The 20,497-nt window shown below is 39.4% G+C and overlaps 1 protein-coding gene across 3 annotated transcripts in view; it reads left to right on the top strand.

Annotated features, from left to right (window-relative positions):
* GRM5 (glutamate metabotropic receptor 5) overlaps positions 1–20,044 on the top strand; it is a 267,360-nt gene extending 247,316 nt beyond the window's left edge. The window contains exons 8-10 of one of the 3 annotated variants that reach the window (XM_035897101.1): positions 9,851–9,946; positions 11,524–11,685; positions 19,222–20,044. In XM_035897101.1, the coding sequence (XP_035752994.1) occupies positions 9,851–9,946; positions 11,524–11,685; positions 19,222–20,044 (1,081 nt within the window). The remainder of the gene's footprint in view (positions 1–9,850; positions 9,947–11,523; positions 11,686–19,221) is intronic. The other 2 variants (XM_035897102.1, XM_035897103.1) reach the window with 2 other exon arrangements.
* The last annotated feature ends 453 nt before the right edge of the window (positions 20,045–20,497 follow it).

Raw genomic sequence — 20,497 nt, 5'->3', positions numbered from 1 at the left:
AACATGTGTTTAAATGGCCCAAACCACACATGCTCCATTTTCCAAGATTACATATAATGACCTTTTAAACACATGCATCTCCCTCCACCTCCTTACAGAAAAAAAAGGTTGTTTTCCTTTAAAGCAAGTAATAAACTGTTCTGAGTGACCAGCAAAGTTCTAAAACCAGCCCTAAACATTGTCTCTCCCACACATATGTACTAAGTCTTAAAAATCTTACCAATATTTTTCTCTCTGCACTTTAAATTGCTCCCAAATCTTCACAGTACAGCCCATGCTCCTCCTGTCCAGTTTTGCCACTGTTGGTTGTAGATGCCACAGTGGGTCCTGCCCTCAGCTGCTTCTTTTGGAGGTCCCCAACCCACCTTCAAAGTTCCTTAGTTGTTTTAGCAGCAAACTCTGCACTGTTCCAGCCTGTAACATGTTATGGGAAAACCCAGAGAAACCTGGTTCTTCTATAGATCAGGCTGTGACCTGGACACAAATAGCAGTTCAGGCAGTGAGGTGGGAACCTCTGAGAAAGCAAAGTCAGAAAATACTGTTGTGATCCTAAGGGAAGGCTCTCTGCTTGGCGATTAGAGGCTTAGTTCGTATACATCCCCCTTTGTTTATTTTTTCAGTGACATTGAGAGGCAGAAGAAAGGAATTAGGCAGCTAAAGTGTTTTTTAACTCCCAGTTGGCCATCCTCCCTGTGATGATGCAGGACTCATTCAGGTTTCTTCTACCACATTCTCAAAAGACAGAAGCTGGTAGGTGCCAGGTAAAAGCCAAAAGTCCTCTCCCGAAACAATACAAGAGAGATTCTCTCTTCTAAATGAGTTAGGATTGCTGAAAGTAACTATTTGTTTAAGCAAAAGGACTGAGCAGTACTTTCAATCTGTTACCCAGGCAGGTAGGTGTGAACGCTCAACAGAAAATAATCATCACCAGCAAAGTCAAATGTTAGTCCTATTCAAGATACATTGGCTGTTTGTGGTATTGCGCATAATTCCTCCACAGAGATGTGAACAGCACAATACTAGACAACAGAAAAAAGATGCACATCGATTTCTACACCTTATCATAGAAACTTACCCACCACAACTCAAAAATCTCTTTGAGATTAAAGCTCAATAGCTTGGTGTGGCAGTGGTGCATTATTACACCTGGATTTACTACATGATGCAGTATTTCCTAAATAATTAAAAATTAACTGCGGCTGTCAAAGCAAATGAATTACTCATTTAGTTTTTAATGTACTATCTTGTCCTCTTAAGAAGTTTGTCTATCACTGTGCAATTGCAGAACTGGGCATTGCTCTGTATTTTTGACAGCTTTCATTCAGGAGTGGGGATCCCTTCCTCCAGTAAGCCAATGCTCACCCTTGGGTGAACTACAGAATTTTTATTGTATAAATTACTATTAATTTTGTTTTTTCTTGCCCAACTTAGGCAAAGATGCTCACACATCCACCTAAGACTCATGAGTTTCTGCCACAGCATATTCCATTGGGACACAATTCTTATGGTACAAGTGCCAAGTTTGTCTTCATTTCTATGCAGCTTGAGCAATTTCTTTGACACATGCTGAATGATGATAAAAGAAGACTACACTTCTCTTCCAAACTAATTTGTAAAAACTTTTTACTTACCAGACTTTGTCAGGGCATGGGTTATAGGTTCATGTTCACAATTTTCACAGCCAAAGGGCTGAGATACTCTTGGTAATCTGATCGGCCAAACGGTACACTAAGACTAGCACTCCATCAGGACCATTGCCTGGAAAAACAAGGGAAACCATAACTTTCCTAATCCATAGAATAACAGTCACAGAATTCATAAAAATCATTAGTTCTGCAGTTACTGCAGGTAGTTGCACTGGTTTACTCATAGAAATGTGAAACCAAATATAGAAGAGGTTGTAACCTCACACTACTGAGCTCAAGACTGGTCCATCGCCTCTCGTACAGAGTTATATTAGCAGCCTGTCAGTTATGCCAGCATGGATTGCTTTCCTACTGGAGCCTGATGAAGTCATTCTGTCTTGTATAAAATAAACACTGATTGGAAAAGGCAGGGAGTTATTTTCTAGTCTGGTGAAAAGAACAATGATTTTTAATGTCAGGCAATGGCAGAGGAGAGATTCCAGCCTGGGTCTTTTGTACCCCACAAATGCCCCATCCACACGGCTTTTATTGTTAGCTTTATACTAAAAGACCTTTGCAATTCTGGTTTTATTTAGCTGCAGAAAAAAAAAAAAAAAAAAGGACATTATTTGCCATACTGAAGTTTTACAGAATAGACAAATCATTTATTGGTGACTTTTAGTTATTTAAATCAACTCTTGTGCGCATGAAGAACTAACCAGGAGATCACTGAAGAATGTGAATTGGGAGAAGTAATGCTTAAGAATTTACGTTATTGAAATGAGCTGCACCATCCTTGAGCTGTAGCAGTGACCAGCTTTTAGCCATTGCTCATTTCAGTGCAGTAAATATCAGTGGAAGCTGAAAAAATGCTGCACAAAAAACAGGATCAGAGACTACTGTAAGGCAAAAGATGTCACTGAGAAATCATCGCGTACCAAAAAAAAAGGCTAATTTCTACAGATGCTGTTTAAGGGGACCATCAACTACAAATTGAACGAAGGTGCTGAGATGGCTTTGTACTATGAGATGATGGCAAAAAAGTGAGGCATAAGCTTCTTACATGACATAATGTCATTAGAGCAGGTAACAGTTTACGTGAGGTGAAGGTTTGGCTCAATGGATATTGTTCTTATTTAAAAAACCAAAATCTAACCATAGTGATACAACATGTATTATTTGTTTGCTTCATAGCCTTGCTGGAAAAGAATTTTGATGCATGCGGGAAAAAAAATTTGACTCTTCAGAGGAAGTCATTACGCTTTTGACTGATTAGTCTGCATTTATTAATGAATCAGTTCCCAAATGGATCATTCAGAGTTATTTTAATCTAATATGCTACAAAAATTTAGATTGAGAGATTACTGAATGGTTTCGGTCCTTCATTTTTCCCCTAAATAATTTAGCCTTGGTGTCTTTTTGGACAAGCTTGATACTGTGATTAATTCAACTTCAAATATTGTGAAATGAATGAAGAATATTTTATGAAGCTCAGTGAAAGGTATTAGGTCTGAAAGATTTTGATAAATTGCTGCTAAGACATTCCATCTGTATAATGAATTGATATTCTTGAATGCCCCAATTACAATGATTTTCAATTTGTGTACAGTGCTAGTGTTGTCTTGAATTTTCCCCTCAAATTTAATTAAAATACTGATTGATTGATATAAATCGTTTGGCTGCATTAACTTAGCACATGCATTTAAGCCTAATTTTTGGAATTATTTATATTAGTAAGACAGTGTCCCCATCATGAAACAAACATGAAACAAATATCATAGCTGAACTGTGCAAATTAAATTACATTGTAAATAGTTCCCTACCTACTGTTACACAAATATGCTCTAGATTGCAAAATGCAGTCTTGCTAGTGTACTACAAGGAAGAAAAGGAAGGAATATTTAAGATGGGACCCAGCAGTTTGATTTTTATTTTTTAGGGGAAGAAAGAGCTGAGGAGGAGTTCTATTTTTTAACAGCAGTGTGTACCTCTTTCACCTTTTTTTTTCATCTTCAAGCCTGTCTCCCAAAATTCTGGTGACAAATGCCACTGTATACTACAGCAATATTGTCCTTATCAGTCATGCTGAAGAGAGCCCAGACAAACCATGCAGATGGTCTCATGTCCATTAGCATGCACAATGTAAATCCTGTTGCAAGCTACTGTCTGATCTGAGCACAGGTTTGTCTACCAAAGGAAATTCTGGTTCTTTCCAAAGCAAACTTTGATATGATCTGGTGCTGTAATTAATTTGACAAACAGAAGACTAGGACATCCACTCTCCTTCCAAGGTCAAAGCAAGACTAGACCCAGTCTGCCACTATGGAAATACCTGTATGAATTATAAAGAATGGTATTTGTACTTGAATACTGATAGTTGGTAAAAGAGCTGGAATTCAGCTGGCTTAGAAATGCATTTGATTATAGATATTTTTTAATAACTGTGACTGAAATTGAAGGCAGGTGTCTGTAAAAATACATAAGCAGAAAACCCTCTTTTAATTTGCTGTAGTTTTGATTATAGCATTATATATTGCAGTGATTATTCGGTTTGCTGCCAGCTGATGAATTATAACACAATTATACTGTGGCAAAAAAAAATTAAGTAATTTTACAGTTCACTATCCAATAATGAGGTAGCAGAAAAAGAAAGGTTAAAAATCTAATAAACAAGCACTAAAGATGCAAAACATTAGGAAACAAAATAGAGTTAATATATTAAATATACAGCATACCATAACAGATCCAACTAATAAAATGCATTGGAAAAGAGAAACTTCTTTCTTATAAGTCAGCAAAATTGAAAAATATCATGTTAAACTCAGTGCCAAGGTAAGGCATTGCAAAGCAGGCCCCCATCAATCCATTTCACAAACCAAGAGAAGTTTCTAACCTTTAAAATGCTTCAAAGCAAATGAGCTGTAGCTTCCCTTTTCAGTATCATGAAGGAAATAATGAACAAAATAATGAGACCTTCCTATAGCATCTCTAGCTATATATACCTGAAGATGAGAGGACAGAAGTTCAGCACAGTGAATAGAATGGGTAGAACAAGAAGTCTTATGTAAATAAGACCCTACTTTACAGAAATCCTATACAATGGTTTGTCCAATATTTCAGAAATACCCTTTCTGGAAGAAGGTAAATAAACATGTTTTGTTGTTAGTCTAATCTTCCTTTGAGCCAGTATAATGCCTTGCATATAATTCCATCAAAAATGTCATTTTAATTCACTAGCTGCAATTACATATGATTGCTTAATTAGAATAAGCTGTAAAAAAAAATAAAACTATTATGCTGCACTTGAAAAAAAAATTGTGCGTTTGGCTTCAAAGTAATTTTGCTTGGTGAAATTGTGCTATAAAGCAAACAATGTTTATATGCTGATTTTTTTTTAAAGGAACAAAAAGTGCCATGCTTAATAATATATAATTTATTCCAGCCATTATATAAATGGTAAAATGTCACACAATAAGCTGACACCCCTTTAAAAGTACTCAGTGCAATGCGATGCAATGTCAAGATAGCATGACCAGTCTCACAGAACTGATTTTCAAGAACACAATAAGCTCATAGTTCAAAGCAGCCCCTACAGTAACAATGCTAAATATTTTTCATATTTCATTTTCTGCCATTTACGCAGAAATCTTCACAGACATAGTGTCCTACCTAGTCTAAAGGACAGCCTTAACTGTTGCTATGAAATGCAAGTTCTTTATCATTTCTTAATATCAAGACCAAGTAATGTTGCAGTACAGAAAAATAGTACTTGTATGTAAAATCTGACAATTGAAATACATAACTGGGTCTGGAAAGGTGGATGGCTTTGTAACATTCGGCAACCTGTTCAAATTTCAGGCATAAGCACATTGAAAAGGCTCTGTAAAAGTGATGGAAAGCAAAGATACATCATAATACTGTAAAGCTTTCTGAATCTCCTCCCCTCCCTTCCCCTCCCCTGCCCTCTCCTTCAGGGCTTTAAAAATGTCTTGCTTCAGGGACATTCCAAAATAGCCAAAATGAGACATTTGGGTTTGAACTAACAGATATTGCCTGCTTTGACTATTGTTAGCTTGATTCAGAAAGAGCTTTAGACATCTAACACCATTTTCAGTATCTCAGACCAAAAATTGGAATCCTGTTAATTAACAAGGCCCTCAAGAATTAGTCACTGCAGTGCTGAACTTAAGTCCCCAGTGTACAATTAGCCATTACCCTACAATGAGATTTGGCTTTGCAACCTCTCTGCTCTTAAGTGTTTCTGTGGAAACATCACTTCCACCATTGCAAGGTACAGTTTCATCAGGCCATTACTCCCACCCTGAAGTAGAAGTGTGTTGATCAGAGCTACTCTCTTCTTCTAAGTCTAACAATGCCAAGCACATATTTGGTGCTCAGTAATTAATAACATTTCTGCATGGCAGTATGAGATTGCATTTGAAATATGGATTGATGACAGCTATCCATCTCCTACACAGCAAATTACCTTTGCTTTGCCTTGCATTAAAAAAACCCCAAAGATATCCTGAGGTATCTTTCAGTTAGTTAAAATTTTACTGAAAAAGGAGAGGAAAAAAAATCTTATGTCTAAGAGTAAAAGCCAGTTTTTAATTGCTTGGATTTTTTTTTTTTTTCAGAGGACAGTTTATCTAAAACAACTACTTTTCTCTGTTGCAATCACTTGTCTTCTTTGGTAGTCTTTCTCAATGGGTGTAGTGTGGACATTTTAACAGAATCTGTATGCTACTACCAGCATTCTACTCATAGACTGTTTTTCAAGGATTTAATTAAGTCTTTGACCAAACTATACAGAAACGTGGGCTATGCCGTATCTTCTAGGTGTGGCCCATCCTCCAGACAGGGGATATATTGCCGTATGGAATGGACTGCTGGTCAAGGCATCCAGGACACTCTACATGGAAACCAGGAGAAAGCAGGGGCAGGAGGGGGCATGAGTACACCTGGGTCTCATCCTAACATGAAGTCAGGACCACTAAGTTACCAGCAACTGGTTCTAAAGTGTAGGCATAGTCTAATAAAGTCCATATTTAAAGACTATCATCTCTTGTCAGTACAGGGGCCCATGCCTTCACTGGGAAAATAACAAGTAGGGATCTACACATTAAGAGATCAAAACCTGGTTCCTACAGCATTGTAGTCTCATTGTATTGGTCTCATTCGGGATGATGATTCCCATATTGCCCCTTTATTTTCCATAGCATCCATTAATTTTGGTCTACAAGAGGAGTTTTGACGGAAGGTGAAGAAGGCAAGGAAAAGGTCTAACAGTCCTTCAAACCTGAGCAGTCATGCTGGTGTTTCCTGCATGTATCACATGTACATTGAGTTCACTAAAAGCCAAGGCAGTACAGACATGGTTTCTCTCAGCCCAGGAGTAACTTTCTTTCTCTCTACTGATCCCCTCTGGAGGGTGCAGTGCACTGCTGCATAAGACAAAGTGATGTGGCAAAGTATTTGGCAAATGGACAAGCACCACAACAACTGAATTATTACTTCCCAAATTTCCTGTCACTGATCAACACATATTAGTATGTATCATTAAGCATTTGTTCTAAGACAACTCAACCCTGTGCAAAAAAAATGACACAGCCCACAATGCCACACCCAGCCCCCCCAAAAACACTAAAAATGACCCAAAATCTTTTAAATCCTTCAACAGAACTTAGTAGCTGCCTTTTTGCACAGAAGCAAAGTATTCTCTCTCTTTTCTTACCAGAACATAGTCCTGGAATTGACCCTGAGAAAAGAAATCTATTCTTGCAAATACTGCTCACACTGTAGTGTTTTATGCCTCCTCCATACACCAGCTGAAATACAAAATTAATTTTCATATTGGCATTCGTTACGACAACTACAAAGACATGTTTGAGGTTTGAGGGTTTTTTCTCTCCTCAGCTTAACTATTTTAAAGCAATCCTTTTTTTAACAACAGAAAGGGGACATTTTTTCTAGTGCAAGACATTCTGAGGCAAAATCATGTCCTTCATCTGCTCTGAAAGATGAAAACTCTTTTACTCAGAACCTCTGGTGTCCCTTTCCAGAACAGTCACCCAAATGACTTCGCAGCTTCCACGCACTGGTTAGATGCACTTTCCATACCAGGATGGTTGAATAGAGTTTGGTCACTATTTTCATAATGACATGGGTATTTAGCACTGAATGAATGGCAGTGGAAGAGGTATTATGGTTCAAGGCTTTGAGGCATTCTGTGACCACATATTGTTTCTGATGGTGTAATTTGCTCTTGAGTGGATGGTAAAACTTGAGAGTTTCCTATCAGTCTGTCTGAGATCCATTCCACTGACTTTCATGGCAGCGAAATGTATGCTAATGACTGAGGATTTTGGGGGTTTCTTTATTGGGGTCACATGCACCCTGACCTGGGGTTCTTCAGGATGGAGTTACCAAGGACACTTACCTCTTGTTTCCTTCTGTTGGCTACTTTTTAGTATTCAACTTACTGTGTGAGCATTTAGGCTCCCCAAATTCCTTCTCTTAGTCTTGACTTTTTCTCCTTCTCTCATGTTGGGCAAATAGTACCTCTTTTGATTATCAGGTCTAAATGTAACTGTGTTTCCTTCCTGCTCTTCCTAAACTCTACTTCCTTTGATGTCTAACACCTTCACTCCAACTTTATTTCCTTTTCTTTCCTGTCAAGTTTCTACACACTTTTCTCTTTGCTCTTTCTCTCTGGCTACCCTAACTGAATGTGTATGATCCAGCTTGACTTCCTTTGTATTTTCAGTGAATTTATCTACTCTCTAAGCCCCTCCACTTTTTCTTCTGCTCTAGGAATCGACTTCCATTTAATATGTATGTGTCCTGTGCGAGCTTCATGCCTATCTGGGAGCACTGCATATACCACGCTCTGGATTGCCTTAAAGCCTTGGTAGCCAGTCCACAAAGCTTCTGTTGTTCCTCCTTTCAGTAAGGTTACAATTTGTAAATGAAGGGACTTCTCTGCACTGAGCACACCTCATTGTACTGTAACCGGTTCACTCTCAGGTTCACTAAGCAAGCTTCTTCCTCAGTTATTTATGCAATATGCACTCCCTCTGAGGATCCACTACAACTGCATCCAAAGAGTAGCCTGACTTTTTGTGTACTCAGGTTATTTCTCTTTTACAGGGTTCTTTTCAAGGTACGTTTTACTATCTAGATCAGGTTAATGGACAAGCAATAAATAAGTCATTTATTCTCTAATGTTGGCAGTGTTAAAATGTACAGGCTTCCCCACGCAAGTGTGTTAAATAAACACAATGCACCTCATAGCACGTGGGAATGGGATATCCCAAACTCTTTGAGAAGACATCTGAAGACATTTTGCCCAGATTTTACTAAAGCATTTAAACACTTAGCACAAGAATTTGTACAATTAGGGTGAAATTCACCACTGGAAGAGAGCCAGCGTAAGACCTCTTCAATGCTCACATCGCAGTTAGGTGCTTCAGAGGGTAAACAATGACCAGGTCTTCTCCTGGTATCCTATCCAGGGACTAATTAGGTTCCCAAGTGTTAAACTGTTTACACAAGTTAATTTTTCATCCAAGTGCAAGGTATGGTATTTAAAACACTTACAGTACTGCACTGGGCTTTAGGATTTGGGTTGTTTTCACTTGAAATTTCACTTTTATGTCTACAAAGCAAGTCATCTAGCCTTCTTTTATTGCTAATGGAGAGAGAAAGGCCCATTCATGACATGAACTGAGAGCCCACCCAAATTTTACCCAAGCAACTAACACTGGTGCTTGACAAGCAGAGGAACAGGTCAAGTGTTACAGAGGTGGAGGATCGGAGGAAAAGATTGTTAGGATTGAGACCGTGGCCACTAGTTGATTTCTCACTGATCTTTAATTTAAGTGGCGTTTCCCTTAAACTGTTTAGCCAAACATTTTGGTCTAACTCCAAAAAAGTATTAAAGACAAAAGGTTAGCATGTTATCTATTCTGCAGAATTTTTTAGCTCCTCCTGTACATTAAAAAACAGAAAATGGTGAGCACCTCTCTTGCATAGCCCTGTTTGCTTTAGCACAGGTCTGGGATTTTATGCAGCTATTCCACCACTCCCATGGCTGCTTTGCACTGTACCCCACCACTGCTGCAGTAGCATTCATGTGCATGGCCCTTTGCACAGCAGCTGTCACAGAAAGCTGAGCACACAATCACTTCTTTCTGTTTGCTCCTGTTGTTGTCGTGATTTATTAGGTACAAAGGCAGGAGACTGGCCCCGCACAAGTCGGAAATAGAGTGTTTCACCCCAAAAGGGAGTATGGGGAATGGTGGGAGAGCTACAATGACCAGGTAAGCAAACAGCAAGTGGCCTTAGGGCAGTGTGATATGTCTGTGAACAAGAGGAGCAGCCCTGGGACAATGCCAGGCCAGATCCTCTGTCTGTAATTCCTGTGCATCCCATTTAGTATGTCTAGAAAATAAAAAGAAAAAAGAAAACACGTGGCCACTGCCAATTTCTATGTTCCATCTGACCACCAAAAAAACCCTGCACCATGTTCATATGAGTGATCCAAACCACGTGTCCTGTGTCATGTTGTCGTAATATGGTGCTTTGGGGAGGAGAAACCTTACACCTGACTCATTAATCCAGCAGAGCAGATGAAGAGAGACTTTCATTCAAACTTGGAGTAAGCAGCTCCAGAACTCCTCTGGAATGGTGGCCCCACTACATATTAGGGGTTACATTAGGTCTAATCAAAAGAGCTTTTAAAAAGAGCAGAGAAAAACTGATTGATGAAAACATTTTCAATATGAAAATGTTGGTTCTTCTCAATCAAAATATCTTGGGGGTAAGTGCTGAGATTTACAGTGGTTTTAGGGAAAGGTTTCAGGCTCATTTTAAATAGAGTTTACAACATCTTTTTCATAACTTTCTCCGTTTTGTTTAATTTAGGTATTTATTTTCAATTTTGTTTTGGCCATTATGTATTGCATAACTTTATAGACCAGTGTTACAAAATTTTGATGAATATCAAATACTACATTTTTTTAGTGTTACTGGGATGAACTGTTTCAATATGGCCATTTTGAAATATTTGAAATATTTCAAGCTATTTAATTCTGCAAAATATTTGGCAATTTCAGCTATTCATCTCATTTTGAGTCCAGTCAGATTTCCAAATGTTGAACTCTCCCATAGGACAGAAAATCCATTTCTCAAGACATTGCCATCAATAACTGAATAAGCTGTGTCTGTCACAGATGTTTATAAATATTTCATGAAACTATCCTCTTAAAAAGCATTGTATCATTGTGTTAAATCCTACTAAAAGTAAGAAGCATTTTGTTTACCATTTATTAAAAGATCTACTCATTCCCGATCAACCCCTGGAAGGTATTTATAAATGTAAGCTTAGAGCACAGCATGACCAAATTATACCTCTACTTTTCCCAAGTGTTACATCACAGGTGAATTTTATCATTGCAGGAGGGTGTTCAGTGAAACACTTGCACAGTGTTATGTTCCCCTCGGGTACAACAATATTCACTCATGTACATAAGTCTATCAACTATAACGCCACATAGCACACACCTGGGGGACTCCTGCTGTTTAAGTAACATCAGGAACATTCATCGCTGGTTCTTGTACAAAATGTCTACACGCCTGTTATTTTTTGTCAGCTGGGATTCTGTTTCTTGTCTGTGTGTTGTCTGATTTTTTTTTCCTACATTGCATTGCCTTCAGTGATATTTATTCTTCATTTAAAAGCTGTCTGGAGTCACTATATAAGAGCATTTTGAAGAGAAGAAAAGTACATGTAAATGTCAAACAACTGTATTTTGTTGTACAGTATTCAGCTCTGTTTTGCCTGGCCATATATATACACACTTGAAAAACTTCTTTTTTATATTTTATATCTTCACAGTGAAGAATCTGTTTGCATTCCAGACTGTAATCGATCTGAGTCAAGTAGAGAGGAGAAAAAGGTTCCTGTTAAAGAGGATGCCCTAACAGTCAAAAAGACTGGAAACTGTGTCAGTCTAATAGTTCCACAGCAAGACTGTCAGCTGCAAGACCTACTCAAACAGTTAAGAACACCTGCTGCTTAACAGAGAGTGCAATTGCATTTGATGGCTGTGTTTTGTTGTCTCCAGCCACAGTGTCCTGGCCAGTGGTCGGTCCTTGTCAGATTTCATGACCTAAGTAGAGTTGCCACTGAATAGCCTGGCAACCTCCCAGAGAGAACGTAGATGTTGCAGAAAGGAAGGTAGTAAGTGTCCTTCTCCTGTCTCAGTAAGTATCAGACCAGTGCTAGAAGTCACTGGGATGAATTGCAGATGGAAAAAATATGAGGAAGAACTTCTTTACTTCGAGGGTGACCGAGCACTGGGACAGGCTGCCCAGCGGGGCTGTGGAGTCTCCTTCTTTGGGAGATATTCAAAACCCACCTGGCCAATGTCCTGTGTAACATGCTCTAGGTGACGCTGCTTTAGCAGGGGGGTTGGACTGGATGATCTCTGGAGGCCCCTTCCAACCCCTGCCATTCTGTGATTCTGTGATTCTATGAAAAAGACAGATACAGGGGTCTGATCGTTTGTGAATAATGAAAAAATCTCATCATCTCACGGGACAAAGAGGTCCCTTGATAGTGACCAAATCCCACTTACACCCTTTCAGTCTAAAAAATGCTCTGCAATTTCATACTGGGCAGTATAGTTCAGCTCATGTTCTCAAATCCCTTGTGCAATATTATTTTTGTGTTCCAATCCTAGCGTGGATATTTTTCACATCAGGGCCTGACTATCATTGTATATTAGTCTTACAAATGGCTTGGGATCTTTCAAATGAAAAGTGACATAAAAATAGCCGTAATGGGTACACTGTGTGATGCTTTGTAAAGCTATTTCTGTTTAAGAGAAGTTTCTACAGCCTGCATTACCTGTGAGCATCATTCACGTATATCTGCTAAAATCAGTTATGAAATGGAATGTTTTATGGGGCTTTCACAAAGCAGGCATCACAGGATTTTTTTTTTTTTTCATTTCTTGCATCATATTTGAATTTCTGATTTGATTAAATGCAACAAAAAAGAAATTGCTTAATAATTCACAAGAGTAATTTTTCTGCTGGTAAGTCCTACGTGCATAAATACCTCTGTAATTATTTATCAGGCATGCCCAAAATGTGAAATTCCTCCAACTGTATGTTCTTTGCAGAGCATAGAATTCAAATCAGCCCTTGACTCTGGAGATACAACTGGGAGAGTTAAATCTTTCTCTTGTTTTGTTTTCGTTGTTTTTTCTTGTGCACTGCTTGTGCTCCTGATTTCAAGATTGGGTAAGCTGATGGTTCTATTTTTCCCAGTTTCTTTTTCATACATTTAGGAAATTATCCATTACAAAAAAGAAAAAAACATGTTGAATAAGTAATGTTAAAGCTTTGCGCATCAGGAAGCAGAACTCGCAGTTCAAGAGGTGCCATTGTCCACTCTCCATCCTGTGAATAGGATGCTCCAGTGAAGCAGAGACGTGCTCAGAGCTGCTCAAAGTGACATTTTTCAGAAGAGAAGCAAAGCCCAGCACTAGCTGCCTTAATTAACAATTGCAATGAGGCCACAGTAATAGAGGAAAGAAGTTACATTTGGTATCAAAATAATTTTTGAATTTTGGGTCATGATAATAGGCGTCCTAGAAATGTTTCATTCAGATACCAGACACTTCATTTCCCGTTCGAACCAGGCGTGCTGCTGAAAGAGCTGCCAGCATTAGCATCGCTGGTGGCTGCACTGGGAGGTCATTGGCAAAGTTTCTGTCCATCAGCTCTCTCTCATTTTGTAGTTTCTTTCATCTTTATAGATTAAAGTAATTCATATAAATGCCCACTGTGATTTTTATGAGGAAAGGAGGTATCAACAGATTACAGTTCATGGACTAATATAATTAAATGCCTTTGCTGTTGTTAACAGAAAACAATTCTCTTTGCAAAATAATTGCAAAATGTGTTGTTTACTTCTAGAACTCAGGACAGGAAAAAATGAATTTTGTCCTTGTATCATTCTTCTTTTGTGTTTCATTGTTATTTATTTCCGTAGAACAAGCAACGTGGGAATGTAATTTAAGATAAATGACTTGAGTGATATATCACTAGCGGACTATTTGTGTGTGACAGAATTGCCTTTCATCCAGGGAAACAATTACACAAGCATGCTGAGGTTTCCTTAAAAACTATTCAAAATGGCAATAACATAAACCATAACAGTGGTAGAACTGTGTGAAGTCATCCAGGCCATCCTACAGTCCCAGGAAAAACTACAACTTTTTCATACAGATATACTGGAGTTCGCCACTTCAAGCACTTATTTAATTTCAGTGATTTTAGCATGTTGCAAGGCACTTGCATTCTCCCAAGGCTGAAGAACTTGGGTCACTACAAGCAAAATGTATATTGATCTGAGATTGGCTCAAGTGACAAGACTAGAGAAATCAAATACACATGTGCCCATGCTTGCATGAATCACGGGAACACGCACAGCTCACCCCTTATGAAGAGTCAGTTTTTTAATTAAAACTACAGATAGCACACAAATCCTTTTCAGGCACAGTAATTATATCATTGAGTCTTTAATAAGGTTGCAGCAGAGGACTCTAAAAGGACAACAGCTTCTTACTATTTACTTTGAATAACAAGAGAAAGTTGTATGGACTGAGTTAAGTACAGACCTTGCCAGCTGCTTCTGTGGATAAGGCAGAAGGACTTCTCCCTTAAAGACGGGAGAAGACCATCCTTAAGAAACAGACTTGGTCTGCACAGTGTGTGAGCAATTACTTAACTACATTAGCTTCTTAAAAAAACAAGATAATACTTCAAGTTTCAGTGCAACATTCTATTTGAGCCATTGAAACATCTAAGCATAACCTTGTTGCCAATTTTAGCTCAATAAAAATTAGACCAGTGTTCTGAAATATGAACTTTCATGCATGGACTTATAAACTGAATATTTTGAAATCATTCCTTATTATATTCATGTGAAGGCAGGTTGCAAATGGATCATACATTAAGTTACTGTCCAGTGTCTGTTCTCAGTTGTATCACTTTAAATCTGGACTCAGGTACTGATATTGGTACATGATAGAGAACAAAAACTCCCTTAAATTTTTGTATTAATCTCTACTATTGATTCCCCTGGTATTCCAGTTTCCACTGGTAAATGATATGATGTAGCTATTCTAAGCTTTCTTAGAAAATAAGAAATTCCACCATTTTAAACTGATTTTCCTACTTCATTTCAAGATATTAACAAGAGAATAAGTGACTTATTTTTAAAATGCACATGCTGTCAGCAACTGTCCCAATACTAGTCCCTAGGCACTCATCATCAGAATTAATTTTAGCAACTTCAGGTAATTAATGCAAATGGCACTCTTGCAAAAATATGAGAGTTTTCAGCTGCTGTTATTGTCAATTCCTCTTCCCGTTTTTCATTTTTTCTGCATTTTGAAGATGCATCACATGTCACAAAGCACATTTGCTTTAATAGCATCTGGCTAAAGAAACCCTAGTGGCAGAGCTATACACCATCTCATAGACAATCATACCACAGAGCATGAAATGCTGAAACAAAACTTCTGCTACCTCAACCAAAACAAAGGACAAAGTGATCTATTCTAGATAGTAAAAAAACCCCCATGTTTAAAGGGAGGGGAACATTTTTCTTAACACTTAAGTGGATAAAAAGCAGTTAATATTCCTTACAAATACAGAACAAGCCCTAAAGACAAAACTTAAGTGACTCTAAAAAGATTAAGTAAGGGAAGAAAATGTCAAACAATACTAATTGCTATTCTGTCAGCAAGTGGGCAACTGTAGAGGGAATATTTGAAATATCAGAGACTTCAAAAGCTCTCTCATTTATACCACTTCCATTTATTGTGCATGTTATATTGTAGTAGGTCTAGCAGGCGGGGAAAAAGCCTAGCTATCAAAATCAAAGCAGCTTTTAGTAAAGAAACTGGAGAAACAATTAGTATGAATGTTTCTAAGGAAATCCCTCTCATACATAAAACTGAACATAATTAACCTGTAGTGAAAGGAAACAAAAAATGTGCCATGTAAAAGGTTTTTTTTGCCAAAATAAAAAAAAAACCCGAAGTATTTTGCTAACATTTTGGGTTGGAAATTATGCCACTGACTGAGTGGAGTTTGCTCTTCTCCAGATTTGAACTGTGCTCTGCTCTGCTCTACTCAGTACAGTGTGCCAGCAGAAAAGCAGAGTGGAGTAGAGAAATGAATATTCAGACAAACTTAGCAGTGGAATCCCTCTGAGAGCTCAAAAGTGTAATTCTGTTGTTCTCATGTGAGGGAGCCAAAATCTGTTCACAAGAAAACTCTAAAATTTCACTGACCTAATGTTTCCCATCATCAAAGGGTCATGGCAGAGATGGGCATAATATATGTAAACAAGTCCGTTGGTAGCCATCATAGTCTATGTGTCTGATCTATCTTTATTTCTCTATTTTCAAATTGTGTGCATCACAGTGGTTCCCAGTTAACTTGACAGAGTAGCAATATGCAGTTAGAGCAGAATCATAAAGTGCTATCACTGGAATTTATGCGTAACCTAGCTTCATACTAATATATGAAAACAAGTGGTGCTCCTTTCACAGAGGTGATAAATGATTGCACACCTCAGCACAGTGTTGACTTAGTAGTAAGTAGGTGCAGCATGATAAAGTGGATGATACATTTCTGAGATAACAATTCCAATTATTGCTGGGCAAACTACAAGGATTTTAACTATAGGGTTCATTTGTTACTGATAAATTGCTGTTTGCTTCCTATTCGGCTTTTTAAAATCAAGGAATTTGCAATGAATAATGGTCAAGTCTTCCAGGCTTTTGCACAAAATTTACATCAAACAGTCACTGGGTCTCCTTTAGAGCCCTAGGATCTCTGTGAGAGGCACACATACAGTTTGATTACTCTTGGGCACAGCACAAAGTCAGTAAATGAGTGCATCAGACTGACTGACCCAAAACCAAACTGGGATTCAGGGGAGTTGGTGACACCTGCTCCATTGAAGATTTAACTGTCAGCATCTCTTGCCCAGGGCTGGATACATCCACAGATTTCATCCTTTTCCTTTTTCCAGGCTCCTCAGCCTCATATCCCTCCTTAATAATTGTCTCCTGAACAGTGACCAGGGAGGCAGCGACATGTTCCCTTCACAACCTCTTACAATCTGACCTTCAGTCAACTGAAAATGTCTATGTGCCTTTAGTGCTCATGTACACACTTAAAACTGTAGGGTTTGATCATCTCTACTAAGACAGTGCCTGAAATCAGGCGTGGTGCTAGAACATACCTTTTTCTTCAGGCAAGCATTTCCATTTCCATTGGCTAATCCTTCATGTTAATGGCATTTATTTAGCCTCTGTGGCAGGCAGGTCTTTCACAGGCCCCTCTAAGCTCTGAACTCAGCAGGAGTTAAGAGACCCCCACCAGGTAGGACACCCAGGACTGGAACTAGGCCCTCTTTTTCTGCCAGATCAAGGTTAAGAGTCCCAGGTCACCCAGCAGGAGCTGAGAGGAAGTCTCCTGGTCATCACACCAAAACTAGAGGCAAGATCTCACCTCCCCAAGAATCCAAATCCAGCTCCTGCTGCTGGCACTAAGCTCCCACTGAGCTCAGAACTCAGCATGACCAAGGAGCCAGGGCTCTCCAGCAGTTCTCAACACCCACCAAGTACGTGTTCCAGTGAGAGGAGCACACAGTCCTCAGAGGCAACAGTTTTCCTCTGGAAGATGTTAGTCCCAGCTTCTGTTCAGCCCAGAATCACATCCACAGAGTTGCAGAGTAAAAGTGGTAAGTGCCACAGGTTAGGTTTTGCTTTTCCTGCTTGCTCTGATCAAGGTTCAGCAAAAGGAAGGGATCACCTGAACAGCAAGTTACAAGCCACCGTCTGTTCTGCCTCACATTTTGGGGGTAGTTGCATAACAGTTAACTTCCAGGATTCCAGATAATAGCCTGGTGATCACTGCAGCAAAGGGGTGAGCCCTTATATACCCACCCAGATCACCTCCCAGCCTAGCCTCTCTTAAAATACCCACTGGTTTACATTGTGTTTGTCTGCTGGATTCTGTCACGCTGCTTTTGAAGGGGAATGCTGTTGGCATATGTTGTGTTACATGATCCATTGTAATTCCATGCAATGTAATCATGGATGTGAACCCACAGGGAAGTTTTCTTTTTGCTCAGCACATGACATCTTTTTTAGATGACTGGAAGAGCTGATAGTGTGTGGCAAGCCTCCACATGAAGGCTGGTATAAAGTCATCTGTGTTTAGTAAACTATGTGTCTTGCAAACTGTTACGCTGAAGGCTAACATGTGCGAGTATATCTATTTCAGGCTTAAAAAGCAAACAAACAAACAACAAATTTGTGATACTCTGCCAGGGTCTCCAATGTGGTTGTCTTTCCAAAAATTCTAAATGGCTGTAGCAAATGTTTTGGAAACCAAAGTGAGTTGTTTAAAGTTCTGTTGCATTTTATATATAAATCATGCCTATTCATATGTGAAGACTATGTTTTTCCTGTTGACATCATTTCAAAGTCATTGTCTGTTACAGCTAAGAAATATTTCTAATGATCTATCTTAATCCCAAGAACTATAGGTTAATGTATGTATAAACACCAGCTCATCAGCCTAAGGAAGATGTGAAAGGAAAGGAGTTTCATACTATGTGTTTAGAAGTGCCGCAGCTGTCTTTCCTTAGGTAGCAAGAGGAGAAAATAAGCAATTTTGATAAAGAGCAGGGTGTGATGGGATATGAAGAGAAATTACCCTAAGAGGACTCATTTTTGCCAGAGAATGGAAAAAACTAATTTCTTTAAGCTAGTAGTGGCTAACTTGCCAAGTACCTTGATGAAGAAGAGGTCACCCATTAGAAGCATCTCTCCACCCACAGCCAGTATAGCCCCTTTCTGAGTATTGCTCCAGTACTTCCAAGCACTGGGATATAAACAGAATTTTTTCCTAGCAATAACAGACTACACTTCTCCATCTCCCAATCTACACTCCCTGCCCCATACCAGGAATCCATGGCCATCACCCTACAGCAAGCTCCTTACTACTGAATGCTCCCAGGCCAGCCTACATATCTGCCCTCTCCAACCCAGCCAGTCCAGGTCTCTCACCTATGTCCTTCAATCTTTTATCTCTTCCTTGCTCCTCCATGCATCCCTCAGTCCCACAGCCCCTCTTCCTGACACCAATCCAATAGAAGGGAAACCGTCAAGCTGCTTCCTCCCTCAGGATGGACACTGCCTATGTCCTGAGGGCAGCAACAGAGGCGTCAACGGTGGCCATGAATTAGCACAGAGTAGGTCATGCCTAGATCCACAAACGGCCTGTGAAATGAGCTGGCACACTCTGCTTGTTTTCCTAGAACATATAGGTATAAATTACAGATATAGTTATACTGCAATGGATAGATAGAAATGAAATTACAGTCAGTTTTATGATGAATATAAGCTCTGGGACACCACATACCCATGGTATAGGTACAGTGATTACATTTTTAACTTTGATGCAAGTTACCATCTTATCTCATTTCTGTTTACAGCTCTAATGGGAAATCAGTTTCCTGGGCCCAGAATGAGAAAAGCAGCAGAGGAGCACACCTTTGGCAGCGGCTCTCAATCCACATCAACAAAAAAGAGAATCCAAATCAAACTGCAGTGATCAAGCCTTTTTCTAAAAGCACAGATAGTAGCCGACATAGTAGCAGCGCTACATTTCCTGAGGCCAGTGCCAAAACGCTTTATGAGGTTTCGGAAGCAGAAGAGCAATACCCAGCTCAGTACCGACCGCAGACTCCCTCGCCTATCAGCACCTTGAGCCACAGAACTGCCTCTGTTAGTCGAACAGAAGATGATGCCCCTACCTTCCAGTCTGAGCCTCCTCAGCGAAGTAGCTCCTCTCAAGGCTCCCTCATGGAGCAGATCAGTAGTGTGGTTACTCGCTTTACAGCCAACATCAGCGAGCTGAACTCTATGATGCTTTCAACAGCCACTCCAGGGACAATGGTGGCCACTCCTCTCTGCTCTTCATACCTGATCCCACGGGAAATCCAGCTCCCTACAACGATGACCACGTTTGCAGAGATCCAACCGCTTCCTGCCATTGAAGTCAATGGCGCTTCGCAGTCAGCTAGGAAACCTTCAAATGGCAGCATCAAAGAAGGCACTTCAGAGACCCCATCAGCCAAGCAAGACCTTGAGGAGTTGGTAGCTTTAACTCCTCCTTCTCCTTTTAGAGACTCCATTGATTCTGGAAGTGCATCTCCCAGCTCTCCAGTTTCCGAATCAGCTCTCTGTATCCCGTCCTCCCCAAAGTATGACACGCTCCTCATCAGAGATTATACTCAAAGTTCTTCTTCGCTGTGAATGTAGTTCAAGACAACGTTGGATCTCAACGACTACAAGCAAGTAGTGAGGGGACAGCCCTTCAAGATCTCCAGTGTTTATGCAGATAGAGTGAGAGGCATTGGGTCATCTTGTGAGAAACAGAGAGGAAGAAGAGGAATTACTTGAGAAGTGGAAACATCAGATTAATTATGCTGTTTTAAAGACAAAATGACTCTTGGCAGATTATCGTGGCCTTAAAAAAACATGGGCTTTTCAGAAACACTGAATCTATTTTTGAGGGCTTATAAGGAGTCTGTTAAATCCAGTTACATACCAAGTGCTTTGCTTTAGTATTACAATGAACCGTGTGTACAATATACGGGGCGGGGGGGGAAACTAGATTGTAAACAACTGTACAATGGTTTGTTTGTTTACTCTGATTCCTTACCCAGAAGTGAACCTTGATCTTTTATCAAGAATAGAAGACCAAAC

Source organism: Egretta garzetta, unplaced genomic scaffold (assembly GCF_000687185.1).
Source record: "Egretta garzetta isolate BGI_Z169 unplaced genomic scaffold, ASM68718v1 scaffold137, whole genome shotgun sequence".
Lineage (NCBI taxonomy): Eukaryota > Metazoa > Chordata > Aves > Pelecaniformes > Ardeidae > Egretta > Egretta garzetta.
The sequence above is the reverse complement of the archived record's forward strand: the minus strand, read 5'-3'. Positions and strand labels throughout refer to the sequence as shown.